Here is a 13,815-nt window from a genome sequence, read left to right as displayed (position 1 = left end):
ATCTGGAGGCTGGAGATTGCCATTTCCTGGTCAAAATAATTTTGGCGTCTGTCATGCTGGGCCAGACGTAGAGTGGCCAAGGTGCACAAAAGATCAAAACCGCATTTTGGATTATTCAGCGCTAGCTCCCCCTCCCCAGCATTGCTGAGGCAAGTCTGGGCGCTTCTTTTGATATGCATTTGACTCTGTTTACCTGACAACCGATCCGGGTCAGTTCTCCGCCCAAAAATTCTATATAAGAGGAATTATTTTCTTAATAATGAAAAAGGAGAGAGAAGAAGAAGAATAAAGAAGGTAGAGGCTTGATCGGAAACGGTGTGTGCTGTCTTCACTCTCTGCGTCTTCCCTCTCCTGCCCTGTTTTCTCTCCCTCCCTCAGGAAAAGAACCCTCGAGGATTTTCTGCCCTGCTGGCCAGGGCGGGACATGACACGTGGCTGATGTGAAAAACAGTAGCCATAAAAGCATGAGTTTTTCTGCCTAGAATTATTCTATTGTTTTTTTGTTTTACAACTTTTTTTTAATTTATTTTGAGAGAGAGGAGGAGGAGGAGGAGGGGCAGAGAAAGCAGAAGAGAAAGAATCCCAAGCAGGCTCTACACCATCACCAGGGAGCCCAACATGGGGCTTGAACTCACAAACCATGAAGTCATGACCTGAGCCAAAATCAAGAGCCAGACACTTAACTGACTGGAGCTTGTTTGGATCTGTTTAGTTTTAAAAAATGGTATAGGGGAATGAATGTCTTTCATCTCTTCTATGACTTCATACATCACAGTTCAGTCTATTTTGGTAGCGAGCACATTCTCAAAGACCGTGGAAACAAAGGAAGCGGGAATGTGAATGTGACTCGATGCTGGAGTTCAATGCCATGAGCCCTGATTTAGGCCATGGTAATTCCTAATGTTTCCACTTGGGAAACTTGAGCTGTTCGTATCAGGATCAGCTGTGTGAACCATAGCATAAAAACAGTCCGTGTCAACTCACATTGGATAGCATTTCTTCATATCCTTGACCTTGCATAGAGTAAGATGCCAATGGCTGAGAAGCTTATGGTTGATGCTGATTGAGATCTGTACGGATCTTTGGCTTGCATGGAAGCCCATAGAACATGCACAGGCTGGTAGACACTAAGATGACTGTGGTTTTCAAAAGAGTGGGCTCCCAGACCACCATGAGTGGCAACAGCACCTGGGAACTAGTTATCGAACCAGAATCCCTGGCCTCACTCCACACTTAGTGAGTCAGACGCTCTGGGAGTGCAACCAGCTCTCAAGGGCCCCTCAGGTCGTTGTTTCGTATGGTGACATCTGGAGACCTGCTATTCGCTTATTCAAGCTCTCTCCTGTAAAGGCGCCTTGAAGAATAAGACAGTTTCTTTGAAAATTACATTTCATTAACTTCTTTCTACAATTACTGAGAATTAATCAAATCGAAGGGTTGCAGATGTGACATAGGTATAAGGCCCCAAAACGGAACCATTTGTGAAAATCAGTATGGGCCACTCATAAAAAAAGTAAATAATGCCGGTTTCATATCAGGAAAAAAAACAGTGGGGGTACTAGGTATTCTGTAGATTATAACTTTCCCACTGTCGTTCATAAGGAGAGTGAATAAAACATATACTGTAAAGCTGACTGCCTAATTAAATACGTTATATATTTATGCACACTCCTAGTAAAACACATTTTTCTGCATTCTAGGTCCCAACTGCTTTGCAGAAACTGCCGTCATCCCAGCTGGAAGAGAAGTCAAGACGGACGAATGTACTATATGTCACTGTACTTATGAGGAAGGAACGTGGAGGATCGAACGACAGGCCATGTGCACGAGGCATGAATGCCGGCAAATGTAGACACGGAACCATACAAAAACAGACGTTTTTCTAGAATATTTTACTGATGTGAACATTCAAGGTGACTCTGGGGAATGTCATCCAAAAGGAGAAGACTTTGGATGAGGTGTATGGAAAGTTGTGCGTACCTTTTGCGTTTCTCAGTAACAATTTCCTGCAAAAGAAGGAAGTGGGTCTATTTCCAAACGTCCACAAGAACTTTGGGCACAAAACCCCCCTCTCTAAATAAATGTGCTATTTTCACAGTAAGTACACCGAAGTACACTATTATATATTAAATGTATTTCTATAATCCCTCTATTAGAGAACTTATATAAATGTTTTCTATAGATACAGATTAAAAATGCTGTGTTGTCAACCGCCTTCACTGCGTACCTGCATATCTTCTTCATTTCTGATTCCGTCACACGAGGGTTGCTGATCCTCCTTCACATTTCGGAACACTGCACCCATCGATGGACAATGAGATGATGAAATACCAAAATCCTGCCCCCATTCTGGTTCATCACAGAGTTCAATCTAGTGTCCTTAGGATATCCAGTCTACTTCACACAGATATATTTCCTTCTTCTGATGACTTACTGCTTTTATCCCCCAGTCATTGGTTAATCATTAAAGATAACAGGCACACCCTTTTCCTATGTTTTTGATGCTTCTGCGTGGGAAGCCATACATGGACACACACATACGGTTCATCCTCCGTTCATTACTTTCTCTTCTGAGCGTGCCTTTCATTCATCTTGTAACTTAAGCAACAGGGTAGGCTGGACAGTTTGCGTTATTGTTCTTTAAAGCTGAAGCATGCAGGGAGAGAGGGGTTTCTTGACTGTCTAGATCAGAGGGGGCAAAACAGACCCCAGACAGATCTATACCTGGTGCAGTGATCCCAGGTCTCCACTAGGTGGACACATGTTTCTTACTGGAACAATCACCCACCCTCCGTAAAAGACAGAAAATCCGAAGATAGCCCTGTATTTCGAGAGTAGAGTGGAAGGAGTCCCATCCAGGATGTCAGAACAAACAGTGCTGATGTCTGCTCTGTGACTTTTGTGTAGTTAATGTGTAATTCTAAACCGATTTGATTTCTCTTCATTTGCACACGGAATAAAAGAAGCCACCACTTAAGGAGTAGTGCCTATTAGAGAATATTTCTGCCGTTAGTGTTGACGCTTGGCACACTGGTGGAAAAGGTTGTCAGTCTGAATCAGTGAAAGGTGAAAAAGAAAAGTTATAATCATGATTTTAAATCTTTAAAGTTTTTTCCCCAGACTTTTATTTACCCCAAGTTTTGAATTGAGCACCTATTAATGGTACACATTATTTAGTGACAAAAAAGGGAATAGAGCATGGGTTCTTGCCTTCCTGGCCTTTTGGCCTTTGGCATGACACGAGTAAGAAATTATACTGCATTGTGTCAGGAGCTCAGTTAGAGGTCAGCAGAAGGTTGGAAAGCTTTCCTAAAAAGAGCAGAGAATACCAAAATATCATCCAATATCTTAAGAAATCATTCAATCATGAAAAGTTGTGTAATCAAGAAAAATTGACATATTTGTCAATAGTGAACATGTGAGCCACTGTGCACCTTAATAAATGCAAAGTCAGCACTAACTGAAGCCTCAAGAACTTTCCATATGCTTACTCTTAATTTTAATCTTGTTTGTCAAGAATGTCTCGGGCCACATGGGCTCCACACACATAGATTTTCAAGAAAATTCTCAGGGGAAGTATTAGCTAGTTGCTTTCCAAAACATAACCTTTGACACTAAAGGCTACTAGGCATTGCCTGTCATCATTCTATTATCCAAAGGTAGATTTTTTTTGGTTTTTTGAGACCAGGTCATGTAAGTGAAGGTTTTGCCAACAACGGGCTCTCGTCCCCACGAAGAGGTGGGTCATTAGCTATCGCTAACACTGCAGAAAGCAGCCTCCTCTCTCTGCATCAGGCATGCCGCCGTTAGAGACTCGGTGGATGAGGCCCAGAGCCTCCCTGCCTTCCTTGGTGATGTAGCCCCTCCCCAGATGGGCCATGAGCTTCGAATTGATTGCAATGGGACCTTGAGCACGGTGAGAATTTCAGGAAACCTGGTACTTCGTTTTAAACAGAGAGAGTGAGTGGGAGACCCTCTTGGGAAACCGACTTTCACTTGCTCTAAAGGCGTGTGACCCACCCCTGTCTCAGGCACAGTGTCACACAATGTAACTGTCACACAATGTACCTCTCTCATTGGTTCCGACCCTGCAGCCCTCTTACCACGTAAGACCAATATGTAAACCCAACATGGCAGAACCTGGGCTAATGACACTGAGTATCCTTAATGTAGAATGGTATTATTTGCATTTTTGTCTAAGAGAAGCTTATTATGCTTAGGTTATTTCTTGCCATTAGCATAGACTTCCACATTTATAAAGCTATAGCATGTTGAAATTTTATTTTGATCTTTTTTTTTCCCATAGAACATTTTACAGAGATTTTAACAAAGAAACTATTCAATGAGTTTAATAACCTTAATAAGTGCATTATCACAAGAGGGAACTACAAGTCCAAGTTATCTGATTGCAAAATATTCTGGTTTGGGCCTCGTCCAGAAAAAGGAGCCTCAGAGCACAAGTGCAGATGTTTTGGGAGAGCCGTCGTTCTTAGTATTCCCCTCAGCCTGGTTCATGAGTACCCTTGATTGTTGTCAAGTGACTTATTCAGAATGAAAGAGGAAATCGCGCTTACAAATGTATTACATGAATTTATTTCACATTCCTCAACCTACACATCTGAAAAAGGGAAACAATGTATGTAAGCAACAGGACAATTCTGGAAGTGATCTAATCTGACTTTCTATTGAGATTCATTCTTTCAGTCACAGGATCTTTCATGTGCTCTTGATGGATCAGTCAGTACTTCTACATTTCACAGAAGCCTTGGGTAATTTCAAAACCTTGCATTTTATTCTTATACACAGTATGCATCAGATGCAACCAGACCGTGTACCAGGCAGGGCCAGAGGCTAGGGCAGATGCTGAGGTGAGAGCATCCTTGACCGCAAGGAGTTTATATGCCTCAAAACTATCTTTCACGTCAGTAATTTTCTCTCTACTTTTTGATACTTTTCATTTCTTCATCTCCTTTGTGTGGTCAATCATGTTTAAGAGATGAATTCTTACACATTTAAAAATGTGTAGTATCATGAATATGTTTAAGAAAATCTCCTTTTGGGGCATCTTGGTGGCTCAGTTGCTTAAGCGTCCAACTCTTGACTTTGGCTCAGGTCATGATCTCACAGTTCGTGAGTTCGAGCCCCACTTTGGGATTCTGTCTCCCTCACTCTGTGCCAGTCTCCTGCTTGCTCTCTCTCTCTCTCTCACTTAAAATAAATTAAAAATAAACTTAAATAAACAAACATATAGATATATAGAAACTCTCTGTTCCCTCAATACAAACTATATATATATATATATATATACATATATATATATATATATATATATAAAGTTTTAAAAAATCCAAAAATTTCAGAGAATTCAGGTGTTTTCATATTTTGGTTTTTGTTTTGATTTTAAGCAGTGAAGTATGTTTAATGTATCCATTATTTGGAATGTGCCCAATACACACAACAACCAAGACTTGTTGAAAACTACATCTGTTATTTTGAAATTATAGTTTAAATATATAGAAAACAGAATTAGACACAAGCCATTTTGTAAAAATTGTCGTTTGTAACATACAGTATAGTCTTGGCTTTAGGAATAGATTAACATGATTCATGATTACATACAACACCCAGTGCTTATCCCAACAAGTGCCCTCCTCAATGCCCATCACCCACCTCTCCTGTGCCCCAACCCTCACCCCCATAAACTCTCAGTTTGATCTCTGTATTTAAGGGTTTCTTATGGTTTGCCTCCATCTCTGTTTGTAACTTATTTTTCCTTCCCTTCCCCTATGTTCATCTGCTGAGTTTCTCAAATTCCACATAGGAGTTAAATGATATGGTATCTGTCTTTCTCTGACTGACTCATTTCACTTAGCATAACAACACTCCAATTCTATCCACATTGTTTAAAAATGGCAAGATTTCATTCTTTTTCATCACTGAGTAGTATTTTATTGTATGTATACACCACATCTTCTCTGTCAATTCATCAATTGATGGACATTTGGGCTTTTTCCATAATGTGGCTATTGTTGATAGTGCTGCTATAAACGTTGGGGTACATGTGCCCCTAGATATCAGTACTTCCTACAAACCAGTATTCAAATAGAATAGGATAATTCTATCTTTAATTTTTTGAGGGACCTCCACACTGTTTTCTAGAGTGGCTACACCAGTTTGCATTCCCACCAACAGTGCAAAAGGGTTCTTGTTTCTCCACATCCTTGCCAACATCTGTTGTTTCCTAGGTTGTTGATTTTAGCCACTCTGACTAGTGTGATGTGGTATCTCAAAGTGGTTTTGATTTATATCTCCCTGATGATGAGCGATGTTGAGCATTTTTTCTTGTGTCTGTTAGCCATCTGGATGTCCTCTTTGAAAAAGCATCTATTTGTGTTTTCTGCCCATTTCTTCACTGGATTCTTCGTTTTCTGGGTGTTGAGTTTGGTAAGTTCTTTATAGATTTTGATATTACTTTATTCCTCATGTCATTTGTAAATAGCTTCTCCCACTCCATAGGTTGCTTTTTAGTTTGTCGATTGTTTCCTTTGCACTGCAGAAGCTTTTTTTCTTGATGAGGTCCCAATAGTTCATTTTTGCTTTTATTTCCCTTGCCTTCAGAGACATGTCAAGTAAAGAAGTTGCTGTGGCTGAGGTCAAAGGGGTTACTGCCTGTTTTCTCCTGTAGGATTTTGATGGTTTCCTGGCTCACATTTAGGTCTTTCATCTATTTTGAATTTGTTTTTGTGCACTGTGTAAGAAATTGGTCCAGTTTCTTTCTTCTGCATGTTGCTGTCCAGTTCTCCCAGAACCATTTGCTAAAGAGACATCTTTTCCTTTGGATACTTTTCCCTGCCTTATCAAAGATTAATTGGCTGTATTATTTGTGGGTCCATTTCTTGGTTCTCTATCCTATTCCATTGGTCTATGTGTCTGTTTTTGTGCCAATACCATGCTGTCTTGATGATGACAGCTTTGTAATACAGGCTAAAAGTCCGGGATTGCAATGCCTCCAGCTTTGATTTTTCTTTTTCAACATGACTTTGGCTCTTTAGGGTCTTTTGTGGTTCCATACATATTTTAGGATTGTTTGTTTTAGCTCTGTGAAGAATTCCGGTGCTATTCTATTGGGATTGCATTGAACATATAGTTTGCTTTGGGTAATAATGACATTTTAACATTTCTTCTTCCAATCCATGAGCATGGAATGGTTTTCCGTTTCTTTGTGTCTTCTACAATTTCTTTCATGAGCTTTCTATAGTTTTCAGCATACAGATATTTTACTCATTGGTTAGGCTTATTCTTAGGTATTTTATGGTTCTTGGTACAATTGTAAATGGGATCGATTCCTTAATATCTCTTTCTGTTGTTTCATTATTGGTGTATAGAAATGAAATCGATTTCTGTACATTGATTTTATATTAGAGAATACTATGAAACATTGCAAAAAGACTAGGCAATCTGGAAGAAATGGACAAATTCCTAGATGCCAACACATTACCAAAACTCAAAAGGGAAGAACCAGAAAATTTGAACAGACCCATAACCAGCAAAGAAATTGAATCTGTTATCAAAAATCTCCCAACAAATAAGAGTCCTGGGCCAGATGGCTTCCCAGGGGAATTCTACCATTTAAAGCAGAGTTCATATCTATTCTTCTCAAGCTGTTTCAAAAAATGGAAATTTAAGGAAAGCTTCCAGACTCATTCTATGAAACCAGCATTACTCTGATTCCCAAAGCAGAGAAAGACCCCACTAAAAAGGAGAACTACAGGCCAATATCCCTGATGAACATGGATCCAAAAATTCTCAACAAGATACCAGCAAATTGAATTCAACAGTATATTAAAAGAATTATTCCCCATGATAAAGTGATTTTTCATTCCTGGGCTGCAGGACTGGTTCAATATTCACAAATCAGTCAACATGATACATCACATAAATAGAAGAAAGGATAAGAACTGTATGATCCTGTCAATAGATTCCAAAAAAGCAGTTGACAAAATACATCAAACTTTCTTAAAAAAAAACCCTCAAGAAAGTGGGGAAAGAAGGAACATACCTTAACATCATAAAAGCCATATGTGAAAGGCCCCCAGCTAATATCATCCTCAATGGGGAAAAACTGAGAGATTTCCTCATAAGGCCAGGAACATGACAGGGGTGTCCACTCTCGCCACTGTCACTTAACATAGTGTTCAAAGTCCAAGCGTCAGCAATCAGACAACAAAATGAACTAAAAGGGATCCAAATTGGCAAAGAAAAGTCAAACTTTCACTTTTCAGAGATGACATGATTTTCTACATGGAAAACCCAGAATATACCCCAAAACTGCTAGAACTGATACAAGACACAGCCAAATTTAACAGATATTAACAATGTACCATATTTACTTTAATAGACAAGAAATTATGTCTACTTTCATTAATTTTTTTTAAAAAATGAGATGCTTTTCTCCAATGTAAGGTAATAAGGAGAGGTGAGGGAGCACCCAGCTCGCTCAGTAGAGCATATGACTCTTGATTTCAGGGCCGTGAGTTCGAGCCCCACATTGGGGGTAGAGTTTACTTAAAAACAATAAGGAAAGTGAAAAGTATCCAGTGAGTAATAAGTAATGTTTTTCTATGAAACTATTAAATACATATATATGTAACAAAGTAGTTTATTAAATAGCTTTTAAAAATCCACTATTTGACAATTGATAAACAATCCCTAAGCCAAAAATTATGCTAGATGCTTTATTATCTCATTTAGCTTCACAGGTTAATATTCTTCCCTTTTTTGCAGAAAAGTAAATGTAGGCTTTGGGCAGTTCAGAAATAGGTTTAAATTTCAGTCTAGTGAATAATGGGGTTAAGAGCCAAACTCTGCTTTACACTAGATCCTGGGATTCGAAGTCTTACCATTCACATTTAGAGCCGAGGCCTCTATGACAAGATTTCCAAAATGTTCTTGTACTCTACTCCTCACAGATACAGGGAATGGATACCCTCCTGACCCCATAATTCAACGACAGCGATCTTGACACTCGTCGAAGTGAAGGGTAGCTCCTCACAAAAATACATGACCTCCCTTGTCTAAACGTCGGTCATATATTGTGATCCCTAACAGAACGATATCTAGATTTCCTATTAAAATTGTATTTGAGCATCAGTGGTGTTTTATATTTCTTTTGTTAGGTATGGTCCTTCCACTGAGATTTACAAATATTATGACTTAGTCTTCCTAAAGCCATGTGAAACACATTGCCGTTTATTGTGTGCCGGTTATAGGACAAGCAGTACAACAGGCGTTTCAAAGTCTTTCCTTTGATTTCTTCCCCTTGTCACCTGAGCTGTATCAATGAGGAAATTGACACATGGTAGGTCACCTGCTCACATGTCAGGGAGAGAACGGAGGCCAGCTCCCTCTGGTCCCATCATCCTGCACGGGGCACGGTCAGGGCTGGGAGAGAGCGCACTAGCTGCATCACATACTCTTCCACCCCAGCAGCTGCTGACCTCATTCGATCATTTATATCATCCTACAGATATGTTATGTGTCAAGGGTGAAGGCCTCGCTGACTAGGAAATACATACTCCTGGGGCCCAGGGAGCTCTTTGCCAAGTATGCCGACAGAGGCGCTTCAATCAGTAAACACAGGATGGCACCACAGGCCATCGTGAACTTTGGTCTTAAATTCATTAACTTACATCAGTAACACCATTTATAATTTAAAAGACAAAATCTTGCTACCTCCTGGTATACATCAGCTAGTGACTGAATGACGAAGCTCATACTGTGTGGAACCAATGACTTTAAAACAGTTAAGTGCCTTCCTAAGTTAGTGATGCTCTCTCCACAACACTCTCTGCTCGCATTTTCCATTTTGGCCTCGCAAACTCCAGCTTAATATGAATGAATTCTAAAGTAAACTCTGCGCTGTTACATAATGTTATGTCGGTGATTTCAAAGCACATGCTATTCCTGAAAACGATCCTGGAGATGGTGGAAGTGGTTGCAGGAGTGTGGAGGTTCCTCCGGCGGCCAGCTGCAAACCACTGGCCAGGTTGGTCCGCCTGCTCCCCCCCCCCCACTCTTTCTTGTTATGTCCTCTAGAAGAAAACATTCCCGTTTACAAACAGGCATCATTGCAAAAAATAAAGTTAAAAAAAGGGGCTCCTGGATGGCTCAGTAGGTCAAGTGTTCGACTTTTGATATCAGCTCAGGTCATGATCCCAGGGTCCTGGAATGGAGCCTGCTTGGGATTCTCAATCTCTCTCTCTCTCTCTCTTTCTCTCTCTCTCTCTCTCTCTCTCTCTCTCTCTCTCTCTCTCTCTCTCTCTCTATTTCTGTGTGTCTCTGTCTCCTCTCTCTCTCTCTCTGTCTCTCTCTCTGTCTCTATTTCTGTGTGTGTCTCTGTCTCTGTCTCTCTCTCCTGCCCACCTGCTCCTCCCCTGCTCATCCTCTCTCTTTCTCTAAATAAAATAAAATAAAATAAAATAGGCATCATTGCAATAAAGGGGCTTGATATAAAAATATTTTCCATCTGTCTTTTTGTATGTTGTAGATTAACTATGACATTGATGCTATGAAAAATAGAGATCTTACAAACAGCAACACTGAAATGAGAATAAAAAAATGCATCCTTTGCAAAAACCTAAATCTCTTTAAGAGAAACATGATGGGCTTTTTTAGTATAATAGACAGATACCTACACTTGAAAGGACAAATAATGTTGTATAATAACTGGGAGACTATACAGGGAGTGATTAATTTGGATATGGGACCCAAAATGGAAAAGTTAAAATCTAGAGGAATACAAATTTTAAAAGATGTCTTAGAAACCTTTAAAATATTGAGATGCATTTCTTAAAAACTCAACAACACATAATGAACTCCTTTCTTAAGGAGACCAAAAAAAATAATAAAACAAATGTGGTCAATGAGTGAGATGACTTTCCCTCAATTTATTCTTCAAAAGTATCTCAATTTTCCAGTTGAAAGCTTTCCTTGTATCTATGCATGCATTTATACAAATGGATAAAATTACCTTCTGAATTCACCAAGATCTAAAATATAAATATGAGCAGGGTATGTCTGAAATAAAACAAAAGGCGAAAGAAGCAATGCATCATTGGCTAGACATTCCTTTTAAGTCAGATATCAAAGAAAGCTGGATATAAGCAGTAACAAGTGCACCGGAATAGATGGAGAAAGACTCTCTTCAGCTGACTTTGCCATGTTAATTAGTCTATGTAAATACAGCTTCAGGAAGCCTGTAACTATCTGTGCACAGCTATAAATCTAAGCATGTGTATGTACACATATGTATTTAATAACGTTATTGACAACTTCTAGTTTGAATTTTTTTTTGAGGAATTTTAAATACTTATTCCATGGAACCAGTATTTGAAAGTGAAAAAATAAAGATCTTAAAAGGCATCATTTACAAACATGTGTGATGCCTCATGAGGTACCAGACATATACAAGACTGTATCTTTGTGTTTTCATGTTTAACAGACTGTTGTAGGAAAGCATACTCTAAAATATTACATTTATGAATTACAGACAGTTTCGTACAGACTGAGAATAATGATTTATTTTTTAATTCTGTAGTGAAAGTGAATGTGCCAGTACGTGTTCATGCCCTGGGTACAAGGCCGTCAATTTTATCTGCCACGGGTACCCATGGAGGGCTCTTCGACCACCATTTTTTTCTGCTTATCAGACATGTAGAGGCCATTGTGCTCAGTGTTGGAAATACCAAGAGGAACTCCGGGTAGGGAAAAGAGAAGACATGCTCCAGAGGGCACGCTGTTCCCATGATGCTTTAGGGAACAAGGGCCAGCACACGCCGGTTGGAAGGGATGGCTCTGACACCAGCACACAATGACAGGAGGTAGAAGGCAAAAGCAGGCGCTTCCCATCCCTGCATGGGCCTTACTCCACCTGTATAGAATCACAGTGGCTAAAGACCAAGGCCAAAACATCCTTTTACCATTTATGTCATAAATAACCTCAATTTAAAAAAAGTAAGTATTTGCAATCTCTTTGTTTTACGTAACTTACCAGTAAAGACTTTGGCCATTGGACGTCTGGTTCTTAGCCCCGTCCTACCACTTACTGACTGTTGATCAGGTACATGACACCTACCTCTGTACTTCAGATTGCTCTTTAGAGACGTGGGGATGGTAGTGCCAGCCCCGAGATCATTAAAGGAGTTACTATTTGTAAAACACACAGGCTAGACTAGATAATACTGATCAAGCACAAGTTCCACATAAAAGCGTTTATTACATACTACATTGGAAATAGGAGAATATTGAAATTAAAACGTTTTGAAGATTCTAAATCAGTGCGAGTGAATGTCTCAATTTATGACTCATTTTTTCTTGTGTTTAAATTTAAAACATAATTTATATCCTATTGTAGCTTTTATCCCATTTATATATAACATCTGCCAGAAAATGTTTTGTAATACCTTAATATTTTGTGGAGCTGACTTTAATGATCAGGCTCGATTGGCATATGTTGTTGCATGGGTATGTATGTTGAACTGGTTTATAAAATAAACTATTTATTAAACTGGGTTTTGCACTTGTAGATAGAGTCACATGTAAGAGAACACCTTTGAAATATTTTGGCCTTTTAAACTAGATTAAACAAGAATAAAATGTGTATCATTGAAATGCTCAAAATTTGACAATTATTTTGAGTTATTTAAATATAATCCCTAAAGGTTATTCAAATATATATTCTGACTTCCACTCCTGTTATTTAAGTGAAGGATGGACACTGTTTTACACTGAAGTAGTATCTGTCATGGAACCGTGCCCCACAGCATGGGTGTGATGAGTTTTTTAATTTTTTTTTGTCATTTCTAAAAGTAAATACACACTCCTTAAATCAAGTAACTAGAAATATAGACTAACGGTAAATAAATATCTTGAATTCAAGTTCTTCTTACAGACCCTCACTGGTTTCCTTTGCTGTGTCATGAGGAGGGGCTTCTTTAAAAACAAAAACAATGGGGCACTGGGTGGCTCAGTTGGTTGGGCATCTGGCTTGGCTTAGGATATGATCTTGCAGTTTGTGGGTTTGAGCCCAGCATCAGGCTCTGTGCTGACAGCTCAGAGCCTGGAGTCTGTCTTCGGAATCTGTGTCTCCCTCTCTCTCTCTGACCCTCTCCTGTGCATGCTGTCTTTCTCTCTCAAAAAATAAATAACATTAAATTTAACAAAAAAAAAAAAAAAACTTTTCTAGGCTAAGAACTTCACTTACACTCCTGAATTGGCAGATTAGGTAATTTAGAAAAATCCTCCTGCCGAAGTCGATAAAACAAACTAGACATAATATACAATCCCTTTGGAAGTACTTGGTGACCTAAAGACCTAGGAAAAACTATCAGACCAAGAGCTGGAAAAGCCCAAATGCGGAGGATAGCCTGGCATTCCGAGCACTTTTGCCGAGCAGAGCTCCTAGTTGGAATTGTGCACCGAGACAGTGACGAGCGATTTTGACATCTCATGGGGTGAGTACTTAGGGCAAAGTTTGGGGTTTGGGTGCCCCAAAGATGGGGCCTTGGTAACCTCCCCACACTTCAGTGTGTGACCCCAGTGGGCTGCCTGCAAGGTGCACGGGTGACCTGAGGGCGAACCACACACTGCTATCTTAACTTCAACCCGTCTCTGAATCATTGGATACTCCAGAAAATCATAACTGCTGAAACTGGGTCAAAGCGATCCTAGGTGGCTGCAGTGTCTGGCTTCTCTCTGGAAGTATATAACACTTTGGCTCTAAATTATGATTACAAATATTTTCAAACACAAAGCATA

The 13,815-nt window shown here is 39.5% G+C and overlaps 1 protein-coding gene across 1 annotated transcript in view; it reads left to right on the top strand.

Annotated features, from left to right (window-relative positions):
- The window catches only part of VWC2 (von Willebrand factor C domain containing 2), a 111,829-nt gene extending 109,341 nt beyond the window's left edge, over positions 1–2,488 (top strand). The window contains exon 4 of the mRNA XM_029919198.1: positions 1,701–2,488. Within this exon, the coding sequence (XP_029775058.1) occupies positions 1,701–1,852 (152 nt within the window). The 3' untranslated portion in view covers positions 1,853–2,488. The remainder of the gene's footprint in view (positions 1–1,700) is intronic.
- The last annotated feature ends 11,327 nt before the right edge of the window (positions 2,489–13,815 follow it).

Source organism: Suricata suricatta, chromosome 2 (assembly GCF_006229205.1).
Source record: "Suricata suricatta isolate VVHF042 chromosome 2, meerkat_22Aug2017_6uvM2_HiC, whole genome shotgun sequence".
Taxonomy (NCBI): Eukaryota; Metazoa; Chordata; class Mammalia; order Carnivora; family Herpestidae; genus Suricata; species Suricata suricatta.
The sequence above is the reverse complement of the archived record's forward strand: the minus strand, read 5'-3'. Positions and strand labels throughout refer to the sequence as shown.